Below are 27,137 nucleotides of genomic sequence, written 5' to 3'. Positions count from 1 at the left end.
CCAGGACAAGGAAGCCTCTAGGTAAATCAATGCTGCAGCCCAAACACTGCAAATATATTGAAATTTCTTTAAAATAAACATTTAAGGAAAATACCTGCTTAATCCCATCAGTGTATACACAGAAGAGGTAAGTATGGCCTATCTGCAAGTACAAGCATAAGAAGTTGGAAAAGGCTTCGGAGAAAAAAGGAAGTTCTCACCCATCTAATCAACTGCATGAGAGATGAAGTATGTCTAACCCTAACGTGAATGGGTTTAGGCATTTTCTAATACTGGGTAGTATTTTGGAAGACAAACCACAGTTTACATATAATTACTACAAATGATCAAAGGGTCATGGGAATATTATTCGTTTCTTAAACTGTACCGAAAAGTCCATTGATACATTCATGTATATTTTGTACGTGATGTGACACATCACACATGAAAAATCTTGTTTTATGAGTACGAGAACAACATTTTTAAGCATTAGAGCACAGGAAAAACAATGGAACACAGATCAATAGAAAATTCTACTCTCAAATAAAAGAAAAAAGCTAAATATTTGATTAGTAGAAGAAGCAAGAGCTCTTCTAATAAAACACCACCACCACCCAAAAAAGAAAAAAGAAGGGGGCAAAACCCCCACACCACTATCTACCAGAAAAATTGGAGAAAACATACCACTAGTAAGACTAGGAGGTAAAATAACAGGGGGTTATATCTGAAATCCTGAAATAACTCCTATATCCTGAAATAACGGGAGTCACAAAATGTGCGGTCATTTAGCAGGTTATTTGTACATAAGGAAATAAATTATTACCTTACAATTGTAATTGGCAATCCAATATACTTAAATCTGCATTTACCAGAACAAAGTGCCCATACCGTTACGGTGAAGAATAGCTGTAAATGATTAGTTTAATTGCAAAGTGAACTTTCCTTTTTTTTCTGCCATTAACAGAGGACTTGGTGACCCAGGTGAAAGGAAAAGCTTGCACAGCTCTTCAGTTCAGAACTATGTATCCCAGATTATTATTTACTTTAGCGAAATTGCATATTTAACACAAGTAATAAAACATTAAACGATTCAAAACGTCCAAAATTAAGTCATTTTAAACAAAACCACTATGAATACAAGCTGCATAACAATAACTCAACCATCATTTACCGTGTTTCTGATAGGAATTTTCTTCGGTTCTGGTGGCACATCCTGAGGAACAAATTTCACTGGCTCCTTAATCTGTCTCCGTGATCTTTTGGTCCCATCTGGTAAGGTTTCCATGGCAATATCAGCTTCCATGTCACTGCTACCTGCCTGGTCACACTCTGAGCACTGCCTGCAAAGTGAAAGATTTCCTATTTAAAACTGCAGTCACAAAAGCACAAAAAGGAATGTTTCTGAAGCAGCAAAAAAAAAGTGTTTGGGTTGGAAATAAATCAAATAAAGTCAGTAAACACAACAGTATCTAAAGGAATCTCCGAAATGATTAAACAACTATGCAGGAATACAGCAAGACTTTTTCTGTTGCTGTGGGGTTTTTTTGCTGACAGTATTTAAACTTTGAAAACCAAGATTTTGAAAGTAGGATTTAATCTTCAAAAAAGATGCTTCCTATTTCACTATTCATATCCTACCATATCCCTTTTTTTAATGGTGTCCACTGATCTGTAATCTATTCATTATTGAAACTGCTGCTGCAGTTTAATCTTTACAATGACACACTGCTGAATTCACTCTGATGAGAGCGGTCTTTAGTAGCAGGGATTTGGAAGAAACGTCTGTTATGAAAATCAATTTTAAAATCTATTTCCTAAGGGAGATGGTTTTGAAACAAAAAAATAGTTGAGACAAACATGTAGAACTTGTAGGTGTATATTACCAATCGTTGAACATTGAGTTGAAAAAAAATGCCTGTTGAGTTTCTGAAAAAGCACAAAATCACAATCAGAGCTTCCAAAGAATACAGACTCTAAGGGAAGGCTATTAACAACATCCATGATAGAATTAACAAGAAGGGAAATCATCAAGTTGTGTTCTCATTTGCAGAAAATACTCATCTTGCACAGTCATAAATGCAGATGTTAACTAAAAACATTAATTACAAAAACTTAAAAATGATACCCACTGATAAAGACTGCATTTTTTCTCACATAAAATTTTCAGTTCAACAAACTATAAATACTTACAAACAAATTCCAATTCATCACTATTTTCATGTTTTTAAAATGTTCTTTTTTATAATCTCAGCTAAAAAATAAAAATGTATGTTCTGCTATTAATTGGCATTAAAACAGACACATACATTAACCATTACCTAAATGAAGTTGCAAATTCTCTTTGGAAGGAGACAGATAAAATACATGTATTTGGTTATGTGTAGTTAAATGTTAATACATCCTTGAGACAAAACAGTGTGTGCCTCCCAGATCTAACCAAAAGCACAAAGTCATGTGCTTTGTGTATGAGCTGATTTCTTTTTATATATTTATATACATAAATTATATATATATGATGTTCACCAGAAACACGTTTGCTCCTATGAGCTTCAGTAAGGGCTAACACAATATTAACTGATTTGATTTTAAAAACCTAATAGTCCTGGTTTTATTTTGAAAAGGCATCGCTGACCAGACACATATTGCCCTTAATCCATATTCCAACTCCTCTTCAACTCAACAGAAGAGAACCACAAATACAAGAGAAAACGTTTTAATCCTGTTTCTAACAAAGGCTTGTTCTGATGTATGATTCCGTAAGTTCTTAAAATACCAACAGAAACAAAAGAAGTGAATTAGCGGTTATATTGCCTATTCCAATAGGAAACAAAGTTTAAGCTGTGTTTTGTTTTGTTGTCATTGTTCTTTATAACAAAAAACACTACCGCCACCCACACACAACCACAGAGCTTTCCATGCTTTTCCAATTTTTCTAATTTTCCCAAATTCATCCAAGCAGTATAGTCTCAGACCTCTTCTGGCTCTACCTGCAGATAATGGCAGTTGTCGGGGCCCGCTAGACAGGCCGGTGGCTGACAATGAAAATACAGGGGATCCAATTCCAGATTGAGTAACTGTTATCAGTGTGACCTTGGCTAAGCCGACACCTCTCTGCTTTAATTTCTCCATATGTAAAAGTAAGATAATTGTTGGTGTGTTACAACGTTACGAAGATTAATCACTTCTTATCTCTAAAGCGCTTGAGCCCACTGCAAATAGGACACACGGCAGTGCTGGTGGTATTTGCTGATCTAGAAAAGCAGAAGTACTACGAGACAGACTGCAGAGAAGATAACATTGTATTGGGACTTCATCAGTAGCCAGAACACAAGGAAGTCAGTTTATACAGCTTTTATACTTCGCAAACAGTTTGGTGCCAGCATTCAAGTGTATAACATACAATTAATATTCTTCTTCCTCTTTACAGACCTCTGTTCTCTATGCACACCGTCCTGTTAACGTTTCTATGCCTCCTTGGTATGCTAATAATAAGTCTAATAAAAATACTGAGAAAAAGCTAGTAAAAATAAAACCAATAATAAATTATAAGGTAGAATAACTTTTCCAAAATGCTACTTTTTCGAGTTATATATTTACAGAAATTTGTGTGGAAAAACACAAATACGTATACCCACAAACTTAAACAACTAAACAAAAGCTCACAGACCTAAGTATTATTAGCTTCTATTACTATAAGTTTATAGAAGAAAGCTCTCTAGTGATCTAAGGGGAGAAAAAAAGCTTTAGAGATAACAGTATTCCCTCTTTTGTTTTTTTCTCTGCTTACGCTTAGCTAGAGGTTACTTTGTGTAGTTTTGTTTAGTTGCATGTGTCCCATTGCATTCAAGTAGTCGGAGTCAAAACTCCAAGAAGCGTTTCTGCTTAAGTGTCACAGACCATGGCCCTTCATAATAGTGCAGCATCGGTCACATCATTAATTTCTCCAATGGAGAGCAGACCTAAAGTATTTACTATGATCTGCTTATGCAGGTATAAAAAATAGCTGCAAAAGTACTCCCAGAATACTGTGATGAGCAACTCTGATGAAAAGTTTCTTCCCTTCTATTATTATGGTAAAAATATGTACTACATATAAATTAAAAATAAGCTATCTACAATTAAAGTGCTGCATAAAAATGAAGTTTTTGTAAAACAAATAGTGGTATGAGCTTACAAAAATGTTTGGAGCTGGGAACTCCATCTGTTGGATCTGCCACCCGCACCTAGGATTTAAAGCATTCCCACTCTTTAGTTCTGCACTGCTGAAAGAGAAAGATGCATTTTTCTCTTACATAAACTCAGGCAGTTGTACAGAAAGCTACGGAGACCTGTAAAGGACTTCAGTTTCACTAGGGCACCATTTAAACATAAATAAATAAATTACTGTAATTTTTATGTTACACAGGAAGAGAAACATTTCATCCAGGAGGGAAGATGCTGCCTGCAAGTTTCTGAAATTCCAATTCTATGCCCAAGCTTGCTCTGCAAACAGGTCATATAACTGCCACAGCAATCAAATTCAGCAAATAGCAAGATCTACAAAAAAGAAAGCTGCAAAACCACAGTATATTGTGGGACAGCGGAGTAAACACAGAGAATAAAACCTTACAAATACACCGAAGATGAGGTAAAAAAAAAAAAAAAGCTACAAACATGAACTTACAAGGAACCTCTTGATTTACTGGAATAGTCTCTACTATCACAGGCAACCACATCTAATCAACCTTTTTATAGAGCAGTCAAGCTTCAGCTATAGAGTTGTTTGATTGTTAGCTCCCACAGGACCCACAGAAAACCTATTACAGAAATACACTCCTCTGACTTGGAAACAATCTCCTAACTTTCAGCTCCTATTATGGTTTATTTCAACATGGTTCTTGAATTTAAAGTACTCTTTTTCCCCTTCTGCTGTTTAATTCCAATATATTTATAGAAAGCAGACACAGGACTCCTACTCCTTCTCTGCCAATGCTCAAGTTCATTTTAGTTCATCTCTTCAAGGACAAGCAATGAATAGAGAAACCTATCACAACAGGTCATTTTTCCATCTGTTCAGACAATCTATGACTACGTCTTAACCAGTAAGCATTGCCATGCAGCACCAGTAATTTAATAGGAAAAACGGTGCTGAAGATTCAATTTCTGTACACAAATTTTGGTTTGTTTTTACTCTGGATTTGCATAATCCAGCATCAGAGAAAGTCAGTAATTGAATGTGATCTTCTGGATTCATCTGAAAGGAATGCTGTTACCATGCTCCATGGTCCACAATGTGAACCAAAAAGCAGCAAGTATGAACAGGAGGAGATTTACTCCAAACACACACTCCTGGTCCAGATTAAAATGTTAAAATAGATTTGTCCCTTGTGGAAAATGGGAGACCATAACCGAATATAATGTTTTGGACACATTAGCAATGTCTTGCGCAAGAGCAATGTAGCATTGCTTAATAGCTTTTCCTATGCTTCAGATGTAGGTTAAAAAAAAAGCAGTATGAAAAAGGTAAAAACCTTTGCATTACTGGATATCAAGTAAACATGGTAACATAGACCTGACAGCAAAAAGAAACATTTTCAACAAGAAAAGTCTACTCAACAGAAGCACCACATAGACTTTACTTAAATGATCAGTAAGTCATCATTCAGGGAGCTTTCATGTTGATCATAATGCTTCTTTCTTGCTTCCATTTATTTGAAAATATCTAAAGAAAGAAAGAGTCTTCTGCTTTTGAAAAACCAGATTGAAATGAAGGCACTGCAACACCTCTTTGGTTCAATGAGAAATGGTATTACCCAAATCTTCAGACTTATCCATCTATCTAGTTGCGTATTTGTCATACAAAAAAATAAATCCCTTCATCAAGAAGGATAATGCTACCATGGTACTACTGCAACAATCATAAATCTGCGCTATGTGATTCAGATACTGCATGTTACTTTTTACACCACAAAGCGTTCCGAGACTCACATTCAAACTCGGTTTCTCTAACATGAACCCTTATGAAGAAAAATCAGTGGAAAAGACACCTAACAGGTTTTCACAACTACCAAAAGCAGGTAAAGATCCACGTCTGATAACCAATGATGTGTCTGCTAAAAACTACTGGAAATGTTTGATCCATGAAGAAGCCTCAATAACGATTAAAAACTTTTTTAATTATAGAGAAGGCCTTTGATCAAGCACTAACAATAAACTGCAGAAGAAAAGTAGCAGCATGTTTTTATCATTATGTTTTCAATCTAACACCTGCCTACTACTTAGTATAAAGACCTGTGGTACGAGAAACACCTCCCCATCGCACAGAGTAAATGGATCTTCTGAACTCACTAGCAAAAGACAGGAGCAGCAAATGAACAGGAGCACACATTATTAGTTTTCAAAAATTATTAATGGTCCAGGCTAACACTGAAACACTGCTTTTTGTGTACCTCCAAGATGCAAATGTTTCTTCGTTGTCTAAATAACCAGTAGTGAATTTATTTTTGAGCACGGGTAGCTTCAAGAAATGTGTGAACCTAAAATGGGGCTTTACTTTGGTAGGCACTCAAAGGCCAAAGAGTGTTTTCTACTTACGAAGTTTTATAAAACAATTGCACAAAAATAGATTTTAACCTAGAAATTTATGAATTTATGAAGTAAACACCAACACTGATCATACAAGTAGGAGAGGGACAATTTGGATTTATTAATTTATTATTTAGGTGATGTAGAAATCAAAACAGAAGGGAGATAACCTTGTTACTTCCCCAGAAAAATTAGTGCAAACAATGGCATTACTATGCTTCCTTGTGCTACAGCTTTATATACATCAAAAAATCTAAACGTGCTTTACCTAATGACAGGTCTGGCACGTAGCAATTTGTGAAATTATGAGAAAAACTGAAGAAAATGGAACACCATAACACCATCCCTTTATAAATGAAATGTCACGAAGTTGAAGATCACACAAATAGACCTCAAATCCAACACACTGGTAAGCTTTATACAAACCTGGTTTTAATTTTAATAGTGAAGCAAAAAAAAATAAATCTTTGCTATATTAGAGAGAAAAACAGACAAAACATATGAAAATATTTCATTTAATAGAAAACTTTACTATAAATATCATGAAAAAGAGGTCTTGTTCTAATATCACATTATAGAACAATTAGACTGCCTTAACTGCCCTATGCTACATACTTTCAGAGTGGCTTATAAAATGAAAATATAAAAGTCAAAAATTCAATCCTCAGTCTGAACAAGATAGCCATTCTTATAGTCACAACTGGCCAACAGACAGAGGATTTGGAAGAAATTAATATCCTCAGCACCCAGTGTTTAATGTGAAAAGGGTAAATTTCAATTCTCTGTGCTTGAGGAACAGCACTCAGTATGCTTTAAGAAAACAGTTCTGCCCTCACTTTAAAAGGGAAAACTGTTCAGTTATTAGATAGACTTTTTAATTAGGAGAAAACAGCTCTAGCAGACATACGCTGTGATAAATCACCTCATCAAATTTTAGCAAAGAATTAAACCACTCTGAACTTGAGAAACATGGACCATAGTTTTCAGATGACAGCTATGCTCTGGAAATTTGAACAAATAACATGTGTTGACTGGTATACTGGAAGAGAAGAAAAAAGAGTACTGCTTTATTCTGGAGATAAAAAGACAGTATATATGAGCCAAAAACAATTTTTCAAAGAGCTTCAAAAAATATTTGCCAGGGAGTAATGCTACTGAAAATTTGCCATTTGCAACCACCCAAACATCCTTCAATTAGGGCAAGTGAAAAAATCCAAAATTTTAGATATGTAATACACAATATTGCATTGCACATGTGCTTATATTTAAGTGACTAATTTTATATCATTATCTAATGACTCCAGATAAAAAAAAACTGTCTGGCTCTGTACTGAATGAGTGGTCTCAGGAGTATAATGAACAGAATGATACAGAATGAGTGTTCATGGGGCTGTTGGTCAGGGACTCCAGAGGATTCATTCTGTCTTCTGGCCAAAACAAATCCCCACAGCAATGTTACCACCAAAATATTTTGGCCTTCAGGAACAAAAATAAAAAACATCAAGCCTAACATGATTATTAGTCCTTTTTTTGGTTGATCTCAATCCCTGGCATTTCATATACTACCTCAGGTTATCACCATTTTTCAAAGATCTGATTTCAATAGGAAGTACTGGTCTCTGTTGGTAGTTGACAAGTATTTTCTTAATAAAAATGCCAGTATTTCACAATCTGATTTTTTTTTTTTTGTATTGTCTTTCAGCAGCTGTATTGTCTTTGTATTGGTTCAGGTTATTCTCTACCAGGAAAATACATAGTCTCACTCTACCTAGCATGGGCGGGGGCATAAAAACGCACACACTGTTAGAGAGAATGACAAGGCTCATTTTTACGATAATGCAGGATTCAAATGAATATTCTAGTATTTAATCAACAGCATTTCTAAGAAACCAAAGATCTCTGAATTTGTAAATAAAAGTATGCCCCAGCATTTTACTCTAAGACTACAACTGCTTGTTTACTTTGAGAGTATCACATCAGAACAGATAAAAATCATGTTTTAACATTCTATTACTCAAAGTAATTATGTTATGCTCTTCCATTTGAAATAAGGACAAGCTTTGAACTTACTATGTTAAAAACAATTCATTTCTAAAATGTTCAAGATGTTCCCCTGCAGAAAACTGTCAAGCCTCTTAACTGGGGAAATTCTTAGTGTTAAGCACTTGGAACCCATTTCTAATAAGTTTTGAGGCACTGTTACTCACCAGGTAAATTTTTACTATGATTTTGCTAAATCTATCATCACCACCTCCTTTTAATGTTTACAAATACTCTGATAAGTAATGTGTGCTTTAATAAGTTAACATTTAAATATAACATTTTTTTTTACCATTACATTTAATAGTGGATTTATTTTGTAAACTGCAATGTAAATTCCTATTTAGCAATGAGCATGAAATGGACAAAAGAAAGAACAATTAGCTAATCCACACAGCACTACACACGTAAGCTGAATCATTTAGCATCCTCAAAAATCGTATGAAACTCTAAGCATATGGCATAAACTCATGCTAAACTAACCAAAGTTAAAATGAATATGTAGTAATAAAGCATATGACAGCTGATTAGTTGTCAGACTTCCTGTAAATGCTTAAGTTAGTAATTATGAGTAAATGATCACCAGTGATGATGTAATGACAAACAAAATGTAATATGATGTAATGATAACATGATATAATGTAAAACAAAAATTGAGAAACAATCATTTTTAACTGTTTCCTGCTTACTATTTTAAAAGAAGATTAGTCAACACTTTTAACCACTTTGAATAAAATATTTCAACCTGCTTAATGTTTCAAGGAGTTTCCCAGAATACCCTTTTTCTTACTTCACCTTTTTGCTTAAGTGCCCATTATATCCTATATAAATATATGAAAAGTACATGCCCCCTGTATAAAAAAAAAAATCACTTTTCTTCATGGCTTAATCAAAAGACCAGAAATACATTCACAACAGCAGGAGGGAAAAACCTGCTGAACTCAAACTTAATTTAAGGGTCCATTCGATATGCTCTCTACTGATCCTGAAAAAGAACGCATAAAGGCATGTAAATGATGAAAAGAATGCAATCAATACAGATCAATTTGACTGCTATAATCTCAGACTCCAGAATATGCCTTAGCTAATTAGATGTAAAAGCTAAGTTTGTGATCTAAGATATAACTGAAGCATAAAATTCACAACAAAGATATGTCAGAACTTTGAAATAAAAGCATTTACCACCTGTCCTATTCTGCCTTTAACACCTATTGAGAATTGTAGTTCTACATCTTTTGGACTGATGGCTTTTAGTGAGCCTTTTCAACTTGGTTAAAAAGCAGAAAAAAATCAAGAACAGCCTGTGCAAATGAAGAGGTTACATAAAAAAAAAAAAGCTTCCACGTAACAAACCTGCTTGGTAAATTTGATCAAAGGGATAAGAATGTCCTTGAAATAATTAGAAGTCCAGAATCACAGACTACATTAACTAATCTAAGGAAAATTACATTCAAAAGTATATTAGCGATGGTGAAAATCTTTTCAATTTTTAAAGGAAATCTCAATTTACTAAATTTACTGGGATAAATTCAGGTTTTCTCAATTTACAATTAAAAAAAAAAATCAATCATCACATTTATCCAAAAAGACTACTTAAGTAAATGTTTTATGGAAAAAATTAAGTGACATATGGAGAAAAATAGAAGTACAGTTTTCTTGATTAAAACACTTTTACTGTATTTTTAGAAGGAATTCTTATAATATTTTGAATTGGTTTCTTAATGTTCAGACAAGGTGGTGACAATTCCTGGAGATGCTGTATACTGACTTCTTGCCAGATAAAAACTGCTTCTAAGGAACTAATTCTAGCACATTTCAGAGCAGTTTAGAAACCTGCAGAACACAGCAGCACACTAATTTTATGACAGTTTAGAAATCAGCACTTCTACACATCATCAGTTCTCCATTGTATCACTTAGCTTTTTACACTCTACTGCCAGAAAAAGAATTTTAATTCATGGAAATGTAACTGTATTAAGTAAGTACAATTACACATACGCTTTTGCCATTGCAGAAGACATAAGTAAACCAGACTGATTTCCTATATTGCAATACAATGATCTAGTAACTAACAAGTGTGTTTTTAATTATGTACAAGTATTTTCTTAAAGACCTGGACAGAAGAGTTGTATATCTGGGCCCTAAGATAAACAGAAGACCATGCCTTTCATTTCCAGAAGTACAATTAAACCTATGGTTTCCTGCCATTACTACACAGCCTTGTTAATAATTGCAGATAAACTCAAAAGCTAAGTGAATTAAAGCTATAATCTATTCGTATAAAGTGGCTAATGAGAAATCTTTACTACACAACTTTTCACCTTCAAACATCAGTACTGAAAATAAAATAACTCACTTCAGAGTGAGTATCGCTTCAGTATCAGCAATGTCTAAAACACTTAGAATTTGCACGTCTGTTCATGCTTATTTCCTACTTTAAGTACAGAGATAGCACAAGATAAAACATCAATTGCATTCTTACCAGTAACTGTTCTTAGTCTTCCTTGGCATCCTTGTAAGAGGTGGATCCAGGCAACCAAGATGATAATGTAGTTTGCAAGTATCACACAGTAACAGTAGATGTTGGTCATGGTTCTTCTTGCAAATTCCACAACTTTTAATGTAGGCAGTGGAAAAGCATTATAATTACATTTGAAGTTACAAAAAATAAACAATACATCCCAGCACATGCCCCAGCCTCGATATAAATACGTAGCAACTAATTTAGCCTAAGTGCATAATTACTTTTTAAGGAGTTTGTATGTATACACATTAAAACATAAAAGGCACTTAATATAGTTAAAGACACCTTCAAACTAATTTTTGAGAATTTCTGACCAATAATTACTTGATACTTTGACAAAACATACCAGCAACAAATGGAAAAAAAAAATTACCTTTACCATTCAAACACTTCAATAGAAAAATGATATTGCTACTATCAGTCTTAGCAATCATACTTATTTCAATAAAGCAAATGCCCTGAAAAAGGTCTGCAGTGTTACTACACTGGGCAATATATCAACTCATAAGAATTTTTTTTTTAATTATTATTTTACCAGAATTAACAGTTTAGTTATTTCAAAAAGATCAGATGTTCATTGATCCCATTATCAAATGGGAGGAGCTAAATGACTGGATTTGAATGCAACAGAGCTAGTAAAGTATGACTCTTGTTATTTGTCTATATGTATTAATTGCCAAATCCTCAGCTCACTCTCATATTTTCAGTCTCCACCACTCAGAGCAGTAGAGTCAAGTTTTGTTTATGTAAGCCACCTCCTTTTTTTTTATCCTGCTAGCTGGGCAAAATACTGCCCATTTGCTGTGGCTAGAGGCCTGGCTACTACCCTATCGATAAAGCCAAAGACTGCCACTTCTCAGCTGGCGGCAAGAGAAATAGATTCAAGAGCACAGTCGTGCTCTGGGACCCTGGTGTAGGGTCCACTGTTATGCTTAGTTAAAATCCAGTCAGTAGCTTCATAACATACAGAAGGGAGAAGCAATAACAGAGTAAGTGAATACATTTTATTTTCTTGGGGAAAAAAAAATGGAAGTAGGGAAACTTAAAACACAAGATTTCCCAAAGCATTTGACAACCAGTGAACAAAAAGTAAATATTCTTATCTGACAGGTGCTTTATGCACTCAGCCACTGTGACTAAACAGCAGCAGCACTGTTTGCAAAATCAACACAGATGATTACATTCAAAAACACAAGGCGACCAGTTAAAATTTTTCATATCACAGTGACAAAAGACTTCTATTTCAGCTGTAAAGAGGTACCTTTGTTCCTATAATGCACTGCTATCAAGTTAGCAAAAAAAACAAACACCTCACTGATGTACTAAGGTGAATAATTGACTATTTCTTAAATTAGCCTTTAGAAGTAAAACATAAGACAACTCTGAAGCGTTTTGTTAATCAAAATTGAAACAAACAATTTTCTCAATACTTTTTTGAAATTGCAACTTAATAAATATTTAATCTATTTTGTCAAGACTTCATTACTTGCCTATAAAGTACAGCTGGGAGCGTAGATGTCTTTTGTGTTCCTCCTTCCTTTTTACTTGGTTTTCTTTCCTTAGGAGCACGTAAAATTGCAGGTATGTTCAATTTCTATTGGATTTGAACAAATGCAGTACACATGAGTCTTGGGACTTTTAGAGAATAGCATTCCAATCTCAATGCGTGGAGGACAGGACTCAAATTGAGTGGGAAATGGCTTAGCCAGCTATTTTACAGACAAAAGCAACTACAGATATTTATATTACAAGATCAAATTAGGGTAATATTATAATCATTTCTCAGTTAAATAAATAACACATTGAAATACTAGCATTTACAAATCATTTTGAAGCTTTAAAATAGAGGGATGGACAAATTTACATTTGTCTATAAAGTGGAAATACGAAAAGCCGAATTCACAAAACTGACAGAAGAATGCTGAGGCAGTTTGTTTTTCCCCCAACATCCCTACTACATTGGTGCTCGATAGGTTAATTAGAAAAATTATCTTATTGGACCAAGCCTTCCACAAAGCAGACGAGATTCTCTTCGGATTTCTACTAATCTGCAGTACGCTAGCTTCCCAGACAGCTACCATCTATCAAAGTCATTTCTCGGCAGCCCCGTGGGCCTGCATCTGTTCAACCAACTGGAAAAAAAGCCATGCAAGCTGTGCAAATGAATTCTACTCTTTTTTTTTTTTCATTAATATTTGTACCAGGAAATATATTTGTGAATACTTTTTTCAAAGCCATGTTAAAAAGGAGAAAAAAAATCTTGATCTAGGAGATGTGATGTACTATGTGAATAATTCTTCCTTCACAAGTAGAAAAGATAGGTTGACAAAAATCTAACCAGCACAAGCAGAAAAACTAACATAGCACAGAAGAACTGTTATTGCATAAAAAGGTAAGCTTCATTTCCTGAACAGCAGTACAAAAGCAGCAGTACCAGAAGGCATCACTAAATTATGACCCAATTGTATGACTGCATTTTCACGATGAACAGTTTCTTCCATCTTCTTTAAAATTCTAAGAGGAAATCATTTCAATCTCTCTCTGAGAGCTAAAATGTCCATTGCCATTTAATACCTTTGATATAAAACATATGAACACTGCAAGAATCCTCATTTCTCTCTTTTCTCCATGTGTATCAGTGGGAACAAAGAGATAACCGCTGGCAACAGGAGGTAATCCAAATCTCCTCTTCTCCAAGATACTTAGATTCATCTGACCAAAATACTCTGCTCTATTCAGTTACAAAAAAATATCATATACATAGCGCCTCTTATATAAACCAACAAGTTACCATACCATTTGAAGCCTGCAGTAACTGAAGACAACATGGAGACAAAAATGGTAGGATTAACTTGTGCTTCACATTCGGCTTCATTACAAATGACAGGACAATCAGTTATAGCAAATGAACAAATTTTGCAAACAAGATCGTTATTACAACAACAAAATTACACTACAGATTTCCAGTAGGTGGTTTGCAAAAGTCTATATATTTCAATCAGAAAACATTATCCCCAGAGTGAAGCCTGGGTCTGATCACATCAATTTATTTGGCCACAAAAGTGACAGAAACAAAGAGACCCACTCTTGGAAAAAAAGGCCCGCCTATAACTATAAAAATAAAATAAAACCAACCTGTCCAATGATTCTACCCAGCAGAGCCCAAATGCCTTGCCCTTCATTTCGCAGTTTTCCATTCATATTTTGTAGCTCTTCCAAGGACTCACAAAGCTAAACAGTTAAAGAAAAAAATCAACAGAAAATCCATTAAGGTTTATTTAATAAAATTTATTCAACTTCTTACCTATCAAGGGTGCATTACTTTATTGTGGGATTGAAAAACAATGGAACTCATGTCAGTATAGCTGAGATCAGTGTAATCAATCATTCAGCAGTTTAAGATGAAATCCTGGGCAGCTACTGATTTTGTAAAATGATCTGAAGCATTTCAGCATTAAAATACAGTTCCATAAAGACAACTAGAAAGCAAAACTAAAATACAGCAATGTCTCATATGTGTTGTCCATGCCACTCAGGCAGCAAGACTGTAGCAAGTAACATATAAATGAATTAAAGATCTATATTGCCATATCAAAAAATTTTCACCCATTATAACAGAGATATAACTTAGTAAAGGATGCAAGCAGAAACAAAGTGGTTTTTGTTTTTTTTTTCTTCTTCTGGAAGCAATTGTTACTTACTGCACAGCATATACAAACTATTGATCTGGTTACAAACAGCCGCTCCCCAATCTCCTTTGCCTTTAATCTCTTTGGGCACAAGGACCTGCTATGTCATTTATGTATGTTCTCATTTAATGCACATACCTGACAGTTTAAGAGTGAATAGCAATACTATTATTTGTTATCACTAATCCCCTACATCGGATAGGTTACTGATTTCAGCAAGAATTACAACATGTCACCTGTCACAAAAGATAAAGTATTTCTATGTTCCCTTTAAAGTATTTAAAGGTTAAAAAAATATTTAATTTAAATGAAATTAAGACATTAAATGCTTTTTTATGCACAACCATTAATTTGGATTTTTGGGTTGGGGTACGGAGGTGGGGGGTGTGGGTATCACACTGTTTTCTCAATGTTTCAAAGGAAGTGCACATGAAGAATGAACACATGAAGGGCCTTAAGGCTCAGTTCAGTCATGAGAGGGCTCTGTCTGCAATTTGTCACTCGAGCTCTCTGTGGGGTCAGTCAAAGAACCAGTGCCCAGCCAACGTAGGGCTTTTTAGAAGTTGACTCTGCTTGTACAGTGGGGAGGGGGACAGATAGCCACATTTTAAGAAGAAATAAATTGTTAACTATTATTTTCTTTAAAAATAGAAAGTTATGTATCTTTGTAAGTCATTTTTTTTGGAAAGTGGAATGCTATCAAAGTTAACAGCAGCAATATTAAAACAGTACAATGGTTTATTATCCTTTTTTCTTCACCTTATTATACTCCACATGAAGCTTTTCTTGCTCATTTTCTAATTTATCCTTGATATTCCTCTGCTCAGCCATATTCTCCTGGATTTGAATCATGCGCATATTTCTCTCTATTTAAAAGAAAATCTTATTATTTCCTAGGCTTGGCTATATTTTCAAGTTTTAAGCACTAAAAAAAAGTAAAGCAATGAAAAGCATAAAACCGTAACAGAAAAGCACACAAAACTGTAACTTACAGGTTTATTACACAGCCTCAGTAGAATGAACACTCCTAACATTTACTTTTTGCTGCACATGACAACCTAGTATACTTACTTAAATGGTGAGCTTTGATCAGCTATCTACTTGACAGCCCCAAAGTCAAAAACACACCATTCCACACAGTAAGGGAAATATGGGGGGAAAAAAATACCAAAGCTCCTTAAGCTTCCACTCCCTTCTTAGAAAAGATACTGCTGCCTGTGTATATTTGAATGATTTTTTTTATTTTCTGAACCTTCTTTAAAAAGAAAACTCACGAGTTTTCTGTATAAATAGAGATTGTGCAGTAATACTCCTAACCTAAAATGAAAACATAATTTGTGTTTGGCTAGTAAAAAAGAAATACAAGAAAAAAACCAATGAACTTGGACAGTACAAATACAGTAAAATGATTATTTTTCATTGGGAAAAACATGCAATTTTGATCCTTACCAAGGTAATAATTGACAAAATCAGCAGTGAGAGCTGGTTGTTTATGTTTTCTTCTTCCATCAACACTGGAACTAGTATCTGAAGTATCCACTGGAAAAATGTCTGTGCTTATCCCCATTAACTCAGCTTTGCGCATAAGCTTGCGTATGGCTGAAGCACTGCTAGTAAGCGGTCGTGGCAGCTTCTCCCTGGGTACCCAGGCCTGTGGCCTGGTGGTACGAGCCAGCTCTGCCTTGGCACGGTACTGCTGTAGTCTGGCATTGATTCGAGCCTACAATAAAGAATTCCACGAATTAAGAACATAAGGGAACAATTCACAACCATTTTTGAGTTCCACATTTTGGAACACATCTGCATTTCATTTTCAGTTTAAAAGCCGCAGAGTTTAATAAATACTGTTTTCACTCTGGAACATTTTGACTCAAGAAAGACACTAACAGACATTTGATTTTATTTCAAAATGCATTACCCTTTCACTAGGTTTTGGAAATATTCAGATTCTTTGATGAGGTTACCTCATTAACATGAATGATTGCTGGCTTTCAGACAGTCCTTTATGATAATAATTTGATGGAACCATGAAAACTCACTATTCAGAAAAACCTTGGCTGACCTATCAAAAATACACCAAGCTATACTTTAAATTGGTATTTATGAGAGCAATAAAATTTGGTGAATGGTATTTTTTCCACATTTGACATGCTTTTGTAGGAACTCCTTTTCTCAATTCCGTATCTCTTTATAAATGTTAAACTGGTTGATTATAATGTGCCAAAAGCACAACCCCAAAGAGAAGTGAAATCAGCAGGAGAAGCTCACTATCCGTCTTGTTGATGACATCTGTATATTTGTGACCATCTGGGACATCAACCCCAGCCGATCAAGTTGTTGCTGACAGTTGAAAAAAAAATTGTCTTGTGGGAGCTCTGCAGCAGCAAGCCTGGCAGAAAATGACATCAACACACAAACCTTCAGAGGCAAAACTCCAGCTGACTATCAGTTAGAAGTTGTTTATTTGTCTGCATAAAGAAGCAGCTAAACTAATCTGACTGCCCTACCATATGGTGTGAGATACTCTTGAGACAAAAGCAAAAAAGTCTGCATATACATGCGCCATGTTTAAGGATCACCTCTGATTACAAATAGCATTGCTGAAGGTAGTATTACAGGCACAGTTTAACATACAACCTTACTAGGTCTTGAACATTAATGACCAAGAAACATGACAAATGTGGTTTGTGGCTACCAAAATGTGGCATTTTTTCCTTGAACTCAGAGAAGCAAGGGAGAGATCCACCTGCAGTTGCTACCTTGTTTTATTCTCTGCTGGAACAAAGAAAGATATTTTATAACTTCCTCAGCCTAGATGCTTCTTTACTGGTTATATTCTCAGTTTGGAAGCTCCAGGGGTCATTTAAGATGTCATACAACTACACCCAGAGCCTTATTCCAGAAATAGATGACATATCAGACTGACTAGTCCAAATGAAAACCTGAACTCTCAACATGGATTTAAGCAATTTTCAAGTATATATTTTATTCAAGGAATGAACGTTTCCTTTATTGATATAAAGAAAGTATTTCAACATAGAATATTTTCCAACAATCCATAACAGTCCTAGACAGTTTTATATTTTATATTCTTTAGAATGATTTTCTTTTTTGAGCCACAGGACTTGCCAGGCTGTTAGCTCAAGTATTCCTGCCAGGGCTATGAAGCACCAAATATCAGCTTTTCATCCTTTGAAAGCGTGCCTCAAAAATCCAGTCACAACACCATACAACGTATTAGTACAACTGCATACTTATTTACATTAGCTCAATATTTGTCAGTCTTAAACTTAAAAACTCCTGTGGAAGCGAGCTTTTGTAATATGTGTATGTACGCACATACTACCAATTCTTACTTCTCACACAAAAATCCTCCAGTAAATTCAACTGTCTTTGCTAAACTAGGACTTTACCTTATTGCACACTATATGCATGAGGAAGTTGAAGTATGAATTTGTATGTACTACGTTGTGTCAACTCCCCAGTCAGGCATTTCTGTCTGTACTAAGAACCCATTACAGTTCTGAATTTCTCAAAATGCACAGAAACCACTCAAAGACAAATTTATTTCATAAAACACATACCCATGGGGTCTTGCTTCAGGTTAAAGAGAAGGAAGAAAGGGAAATGCTGGGAACATACCAGGATTAGCAGCACATCATAGCAAATACAGGGCTCTAACCAAAGGCCTGAAAACAGAGCTAGTAAGAGCCCCGCTAGACCCAAATGGATTTTGCACAACCAACACTTACCGTTATGTTGGGTAGCGTTCATATCATTGTGATTTCTCCACTACACAGTGGTATTTCACATAAGTGAGAGTAGAGTGTATTACACAATTATGTAACTTGTTTTAAATCAAGCCATGTCAAGCTTAATACCCCACAGAAATATTTTATTCAAAATTCTTCAGTGACAGAGTTCGCTCATACTCATTCTCAAATGCACAGGTCACTTTAAATTAGACTTTTCTTTTCCTATTCAAATATCTTTGAAGATCTAGAAAGGTATGATTTAATAAAAATTTTGATCACATTAAGTTTTATTTTCTGATCCTTACACTACAGCTCTCCCTTCAGAAAAAGGGAGAACTTTTTCCTCTTTCTTCTCTCCATAATTTTTCTCTTCCATTATTTACTAAGCAACTGCCAATTCCTATTACAAATTAGGCAGAATTCCTACAAGTAACAAGCTGCTTTTCTGCATGGGCATGATTCTTCTGCAGAATTCAGTGTGGCCTCAACAGTGAAAGCAAAGTAGGCCAGAAATTTGTCAAGACTCAGAAAAAATTAAGTACACACACTCAAACATACTGAAGTATACGGATTTCCTCAGAAGGACTGAAATCTTGATATCAACAAGACACTTATCAGCTGACCTCATGCAATAACTAACAGTTTCACATGGTTCAGCCACTGCACAGGGATACAGACTTTGCCTAAGATTTTCAGACATTTCCTACTCAGCAACACAAACTCAGTATCTGTATTTGATGCCAATTTTTTTCTTCTAGGAAATCTTTACTGTAAAAAAAAAATGTGCATAAAATTTTACTTATCTCTACAGCAAGTGAAGAAGTGATCTAGCAAGAAAACATTTCAGGCAAGCTAAACTCTTCTGCCAATGCTAAAATATTACTACAGGAAAAAAAAAGCAGACTTTCACTGAACATCTATGTACAAAAATGCCTTATTCTTGTCTACCTGTGTGTGTGGTTTTTGCTAAGAACCTTGAAAAAAATGTTAAACAAAATCTATGGATTGCAATGAAAATTTAATTACCAACTTTCTGCAAACAAACTAGGTCTTCAACTCAGGCAAGGATAGATGTTCCTTTTTGACAGTAAGTTTATTGAGAATTGCTCTTAAGAGAATTGAAAATTGTCTTAGCAAAACTCACTGCTATGAGAAATGAAATATACTGATGGCACACGTTCAGATTTCATTCACTATATATAACAATTACCAATCTTCTTCATTTCTTTCTTGTTTAAAATGGATGATTAATGCAGATGCATTTGCGTCAGGAATATAGTACCTGAGCTTCTGGTGAAAGCTGTTTTTCTCTTTCCTGTAAGGACATTTTACAGTAAGATTGTAATGCCAAGTAGTTCTTCCGCTTCCATTTTCTGTCTAACCTGTCCGCATGCTGTTTACAATAAGCAAAAAAAGGGTCAGCTATATCCTGTTTTAGAGAAAACAAAGGAGAAGGAACAAAAATAAAGTTAAGACATACAAGGCCAAAAGACTCTGAACAGCATAAACATTGTGCCAACAGTTTCTGTATTCAAATAGACATGTTTTTAAAAACAATATATATGTTTCTAAATCAACTTTGTCACATTGATTTATCTTATAAAGTGTTTTCCCATCTTTTTCATTTTATGACCTTAAACGTTTTAAAATGCATTAACTTAAATAGTTAACTCAGTAGTTTGATCTCTGCACTATTTTCTCATTCCCAGAAAAAAATGCATACGAAATTCCTAAGCGCAAATCCATTTAGCATATAATACGTATTGTTAACCTCCTATTGCTTCACTGTGTCTTCTTTTGCATAATATGCTAAAAGGAATTAACAATCTGAAAAATACGTAAGGCAATATATCTGTTTTTCTCAAATGATTTTTCAGATGTTTTTGGTGTGATTAATCATCTCTCAGATTATTTTTTCCCCTTTTTCATTCTTCTTTCCAACAGATTAGCACATTATCATGCTGTAAAGTTATACTAATTTTTAGTACATGCAAACGTTGCAAGCAGTTTACAAACATACAAAAAATACAAAGGGCTGGAGTACCTCTCCTATGAACACAGGCTGAGGGAGTTGGGGTTGTTCAGCCTGGAGAAGAGAAGGCTCTGGGGAGACATTACATCCACCTTCCAGTACCTAAAGGCGGCCTACAGGAAAGCTGGGGAGGGACTCTTTGTCAGGGGGTATAGTATAGTAACAGGACAAGGAGTAATAGTTTTAAACTAAAAAGGGCAGTTTAGATCAGATATAAGAAAGAAATTCTTTACTCTGAGGGTGGTGAGGCACAGCCCAGAGAAGCTGTGGATGCCCCATCCCTGGAAGTGTTCAAGGCCAGGCTGGATGGGGCTTTGAGCAGCCTGATCTAGTGGGAGGTGTCCCTGCCCATGGCAGGGGGTTGGAACTTGGTGATATTTAAGGTCCCTTCCAACCCAAATCATTCTATGAAATATCTGAGCCATGATGAGATTCAGTCTGAGAAGTATGCTTCATCACCAGTATATTCTGGTGATGTATATACTGTCAAAACTGCAGAATCATCATCATAAATAAACAGACTAAGAAAATCTTGAAGCAGTCTTCATTCATAAGGTAATAAAAATATTATGAAATAATTAGCCTATCCAACTTTCCTTCACTCACATACAAAACAGAATAATAAAAATCTGTACAGGCTTTCCTCATTTTTATTTTGATTTAGACTTTCAGAATGTGTGACAACTTACCGCCAAAAATTAGCAGCTCCCTATAATTAGGTTCTACGAGGGAGGCCTTGATTAAAATTACTTAGTCACAGAAAACATGTAAGAAAATTTTCAAGTGAAAAGACAAGGCATACGCCTAGAAGAAATTCACACAATTTTTGAAGATTCAACATTACACATAATTTAGTAGGGAAAACAACATAAGGCAATTGCACTTTTCCTACTTGTCAATCTCACAAAAGTACACAAATTTGTGATCCCTTTAAAAAGGATCACTTAGTGGTCTGCTTTTTTACAAACAAAAGTTTCAGCGTCAATAGAGCAAGTAGTGTTTGTTTGTGCATTACCTGTGATACTTCCTAAGGCAATAAAAAATTAAATTGTGCAAATGTGAACACAACAGGCTTAATCTAAACGATAAAAATCAGAATGAAGTTTGGCAACCTAAAAGTACTTATATTATAAAACTGAATTCTGAGTAAGAACTTCAAATCTGAATTGCTTTAATCATATTACAGGAATAAGACTGGTAAGAACATGTATTAAAAGCTATCAGTAGGTTATAAATATTCACTTTTCCTTCCAGTTCCTAAGAGTAATGCAAGGAAAGCCATATACAGTTTGGAGGAAACACTGGAAGACATGCTTGAAAAAATGGTATTAGAAATGTAGTTAATTTCTCAAGACAGCCGTACTCTGCATGAAACAGAGAGAATACTAGAGTACATAAACAGCAAAGTGTCAAATTAGGTGAAGTTCAAGAATTAGATTTAGAATTCATCTCATTGATTTACCGTGTATTAAGTTGACTTTTGTATTAACCTTCTCTATCCCTTTTTCCAGGCCATTTCAAAAGATGTTCAGAGTTGGACTATTTCATCAACAAAGAGCCCTCCCTGGACGGTCCTTTTATTTGGCCTATGACCTCCTAGTAATTTACAAAAACTTGGCTCAGGAATAGTGAATAAAAAAGGTAGAATTTCAGGTCTTCCCCACAAACTTTTGATACAACCCTTTTATTCTATCCTTTCCAAAGCCACATCATACCTACCTCTTCTGCTGCTGCTTCTGAGAGAAGGCCTTCCTTCTGAGCACAGGTCACGTGGAAATAAGCTCTGCACATCCCAGCATCACAGCTAATGCATACACCTGTTCTGGCAAAACGAGGATCTTCACAAAAACTGCACTCCTTTATATGGAAAGGTAGAAAATGACAGAGTATTTCAGGTCCATTTTGCCTAATATTTGATAATTTACACCTTACATATAAGAACTAGACATCTGGGTTTACTCCTGTGTGGTACAGAAACCAAGTATGCTGATAACATTTGGCAATACTTAACGCTTCACCACTTCCCAACCCCCTCAACTGATTCATTTTCAACAAGCAATGGAAAAAAGCTTAAGCATCCTAAATAGCACATTGGATGAACTTCTATAACAAGTTCTATGGCTTCTATTTCCCTTCAGAGCAACAACTAAATAGCATCTAAGTAATACATACATACTTAACTGTATAGGTGGAATATCATAAAACCACAATACTGCTCAACAAATGTTCAGTTGTTCAATAAGTTCAGAGCGCACACACACAAAAAAGAGCAGTCCTCTGGGTGACTTGAAAACCATAGATAATTACATGATGTCCTTTAGTAAGCTCTGATTGAGAAGCTAATTTGTGACAATGGAAGAAAAAATAATCAAGAAATGTAAGTATCAGTAAGTAAGTTTGTGATTCACTTAAAACACTACATTAAGGCTTCAGCTACATTCATTCCCGGCACAGCTGTTTGCAACACAGCAAACTGACATCCGCTAATGTAACCTGGAAAAAATACAAACATATTTTTCAGCCGGATCAGTTCCTCAGTCTGGTTCACCACAAATTCATACTGAACAGCTGTTCCAGCAAACTAGAGTGGTAAGTGCAGGAACAAGCAAATGGGAACACAGCCCGCTAAAGCGGTGCTGCTATCCACTGTGTCAAGTGACCAAGAATTACACAGTTGTGCATTTCTTAATCTCTCATGTGATGAGTATGGAGCAAAGCTGTGCATCACCTACAGAAATTATTTCCATGCAGAAAGTTAAACAACAATAGAAAGGATTTGCAAATGAAATTTAGTGACAGAAGAATCTCAAAATATTGCATACTCTACCCTAAAAGGTCACCCTTTAACTGTGTCACAGCACCACATAACAGACAAGAAACGAAGCAAATCATAGATTATTATTTGAAACCGCTATTCCAGGGAGGTGTTTAGCTAAGCTGTAACTTCCACACTTGATACAGAAAACAGGGATTGTTTAAAGCTCTGTGAGAGTAATGAGTCCTCATCTGTGCAGTTCACTCATCTTACTCACAGTAAACCTTGCTCCTATACATTACTCATGCTAAAAATTTAAAAAGCGTGATTCATTGCAACAATAGGCTGCAGGGTTTTGGTAGTCAGCTCATACTTTTTTATACAAACATTTCTAAACAATGCTAAATACTCCAGAGGGTCTATGTTGAACATGCTCCTAATATATGTAAGTTGCACACGGGCCACCCAAAGTGTTTTGATTTATTTTAATATATTTTTACAAAGTTATTACCAATTTTAATTTAGCATTCAATTTGACAAACTGAAATCCCAGGAAATTTACTATGCATAAATTAAGCATTAGAGAAGCAGTACTACAGCCATCTTTCCTCACGTTAGCCAGATAGATATGGATTCTCCACACTGTCCCCATAGCTATAGCAATAGTTAGCGAATCAGTGTTGGCCTCTGCCCTTTGCAATGGTTTTCTGTATGTTTTGTACATGATCATTTTTGACCTGGATTGAAAACATTTACATGTAAAAGACTGTTTTAATGTTAGAGCCACTTTTTCTGTTCAAGTTTAGGACCCCATATTGTTATGTTCTATTTTGGTTTTTAATATTGCTTTGCAGCAATCCTTTTGTATGCATTCTAGCTTATGATTACAAAGAACCAAAAGTAGTTCTTAACTGAATTTACATCTGTGTCTTAATCCACCTCACTTTTCTTTTCTCCATTTCAAATCCCATAAATCGTTTTCTCTTTCTGACCACGTTCTGACAATCTGCCACTAACTGACTTTTAAAGAAAGTAACTGGCACTTGCATAAAAAAATTAAGGAAACAGAAAAACAGTGACAGAAACTACAAAGAATAGTGGTAACGAAAAATAGAAAAAAGAGGGAGGGAAGAGCGAAAGTATAACAAACAACAAATTTCATCACATTTGCAGTCCCAAACCTCACTGTTTGGGGAAAAACAAACAAACAAAAAAAAAACAACAAAAACAAAAAACAACAACAGAAATAAGATTTGGAAGCCATATGTTATTCCATGTAAAGAAGTGAAATAAAGCTACTGGTAGGTAGTACATCTCTTCTAGACTTACCTTGGCACCATACTTTGAATAATTCATTTCTGTAAGCGTTACTGGCCGCAATTTGTCAATATCTCCAAATGCCACTCCTGGAACATACAGGGCACAAACAATATGGACCCACCTAAAACAGCAGATAAAATTAGGTTACTGTTATTAACATTTTGTTCCCATACTACACTTGCCAATTTCAGGTTTCAAAGTGCCACGTGAATGTTACAGATGCCAGAAAAAGCGTACATAAACAAAAAATATATTAGAAGCAGGGAGGGAATACATATTGGGAAGTCAGCACACTGAACCACAGCAAGGATTTTCAGTGCAACTGGGATTGCTTTGCTTGTCTAGATCAAGGGCAAGCTGACCAACACCCTCTGTTCTGATGGTTCTTAAGCAGAGTTCCCCATCACTGTTTATGCAACGTGAAACATATATTAAGGTTTTGATATTACTTACAAAACTAAGGCAGGGTGGGATGGTGGAAGTAGAAGAAACAAAATTACTACCTGGTTAACAGAAAAATCCCAGTAACAAACTACCTACAAGCCATTAACTCACTTGACTCTAAAGGAATTGGTTGGTAAATCTAACAAAAGCCGGAACACTGACCAATTCATAGTGTTGTATCTGACAAGACTCTTTTCACCTGCGTATTTGAAAATAGAAGTTTTTATACTATTGTTAAACCCCTCGTGTTTGAGATGTAAAGTCATAAATTCACTGTAAAACATGAAAAATTAAAACAGTGAGAAAAATGTACATTTGAAATATAAATTTACATGCAGTAATTTTCACAGATTTTACTAGGGCTCTCGGCATCCACAGCAGAGTCATAGCATTTTAACTACAGGTAGAATCAAAAGAAGATCTGAAGATTAGTTACAGTTTTGTCTTTAAATAACATGGTCCAAATATGACAGCATGCTAGCTGCCAGAGAACAAGCTGGGATACTCAAGTGTTCTGCCAAACTTCTTCACGTACGGATAAAGTAAAGCCCATCATTGTTTTTAATATGATATAAATACTCCAACATGCCAGCAGAACTTCCCAATTTAATACAAAGTTATGCAAAAACTAAGACTGTTCTCATTACTGTATGAAAATTCATCTTCTGCCTGCCTCTCCACAATGTATTCCTCTCTGGTAGCAATGGAGCACCTGATACCATCCTTCAAGGTCATCCTCTGGTGACCAGCCATGGCCTGAGGTGCTGGTGAAGGGAAGTGATTGTCCCAGTCTACTCGGAGCTGCTGCAGCCTCATTTCGAGTACCACATGCAGCTTTGGGCACCACAGTGTTAAGAATGACATGAAATTTTAGAGGGTGTCCGTTAGACAGTGGCCAAAGGAGGACAACAAAGATGGCGAAGGGTCTAGAGGAGAAGACATATGAGGAGATGCTGAGGTCACTTGGTTCGTTCAGGCAGAGAAGAGGAGACTGAGGGGAGGCCTCATGGTGGCCTACAGCTTTGTCGTAAGGGGGAGAAGAGGGGCAGGTGCTGAGCTCTGCTATGGTGACCAAGAATAGGACCCAAAGTAATGGCGGGATGCTTTCACAGGGGAGGGTCAGGCTGGGTGTTAGGAAAAGGTTCTTGACTGAGAGGATGGTCAGGCACTGGGACAGGACCCCCAGGGAAGAGGTCACAGCACCGAGCCTGCTGGCGTTCAAGAAGCATTTGGACAACGCTCTCAGACACGATGGATGATTTTTGGGTGGTCCTGTGCAGAGCCAGAGGTCAGACTCAATGATCCTTGTCGGTCCCTTCCAACTTGGGATATTCTCTGATACTATCTCTGCCCTCTCAGAACTGTTTACAGTTTGGCCTAAACCACTACCATAATTTTATGAAATACTTTTCTACCAAAAAGAGTTTGTGTGCATGAGTATGTATTTTATCAAATACTATACATTTACTAGAAGAAATATCTCATCTCCACAAACATACAAACTGCTCTTTTCCAAAAGGAATCAAGACACTATTTTTTATTCTTTTACGCAAAATGCTACACACAGAGTAAGACATGTAACTTTGAAATAAAGATACTGCTTAGCCATTAATAACTGCACTAGGGCTTTTCTATATCCTTTCATTGATTTAAAATGCACTACAGAAAACATATTAGTATAAGTTGAAGTCACACTTCCTCACAGTTACTATTCTTAAAAAAAAAAAAATCAAGGCGCTGGTTGGAGATTTTTCGTAGTACATTTAGAAGACTGCATACATTTAGAAGACTGCATTAAAATTTACCCTCCAAAGTTCAATATAAAGATACACATCTTCTACAAGCAGCTGCTTCTCAATTTAATTTGCACAGTTTTTTCATGCTCCACTGGTGTATTAAATGCTGCTGCACTCTGTAGGAGTTTATCTATGATAAACCCAACAGCTGGCTGCTTCCTTCATACTGACCTTCTCAAAACGTTTTAGTACATGTCACCGAAGTATTACAGTATTACAGATTTAAACTGCCATTTCAG

General features: G+C 35.5%; 1 protein-coding gene across 8 annotated transcripts in view; it reads right to left on the bottom strand.

Annotated features, from left to right (window-relative positions):
- The window catches only part of PHF14 (PHD finger protein 14), a 166,061-nt gene that overhangs the window by 110,957 nt on the left and 27,967 nt on the right, over positions 1 to 27,137 (bottom strand). For all 8 annotated transcript variants that reach the window (XM_048075388.2, XM_048075387.2, XM_048075390.2 and 5 more), the window contains exons 6-14: positions 24,668 to 24,779; positions 22,303 to 22,440; positions 19,834 to 19,980; positions 16,246 to 16,516; positions 15,556 to 15,662; positions 14,243 to 14,338; positions 12,598 to 12,701; positions 11,066 to 11,197; positions 1,151 to 1,319 (exon numbers count right to left, since the gene is read on the bottom strand). In XM_048075388.2, the coding sequence (XP_047931345.1) occupies positions 1,151 to 1,319; positions 11,066 to 11,197; positions 12,598 to 12,701; positions 14,243 to 14,338; positions 15,556 to 15,662; positions 16,246 to 16,516; positions 19,834 to 19,980; positions 22,303 to 22,440; positions 24,668 to 24,779 (1,276 nt within the window). The remainder of the gene's footprint in view (positions 1 to 1,150; positions 1,320 to 11,065; positions 11,198 to 12,597; positions 12,702 to 14,242; positions 14,339 to 15,555; positions 15,663 to 16,245; positions 16,517 to 19,833; positions 19,981 to 22,302; positions 22,441 to 24,667; positions 24,780 to 27,137) is intronic.

The sequence above is a fragment of the Anser cygnoides genome, chromosome 2, assembly GCF_040182565.1.
Source record: "Anser cygnoides isolate HZ-2024a breed goose chromosome 2, Taihu_goose_T2T_genome, whole genome shotgun sequence".
Lineage (NCBI taxonomy): Eukaryota > Metazoa > Chordata > Aves > Anseriformes > Anatidae > Anser > Anser cygnoides.
The sequence above is the reverse complement of the archived record's forward strand: the minus strand, read 5'-3'. Positions and strand labels throughout refer to the sequence as shown.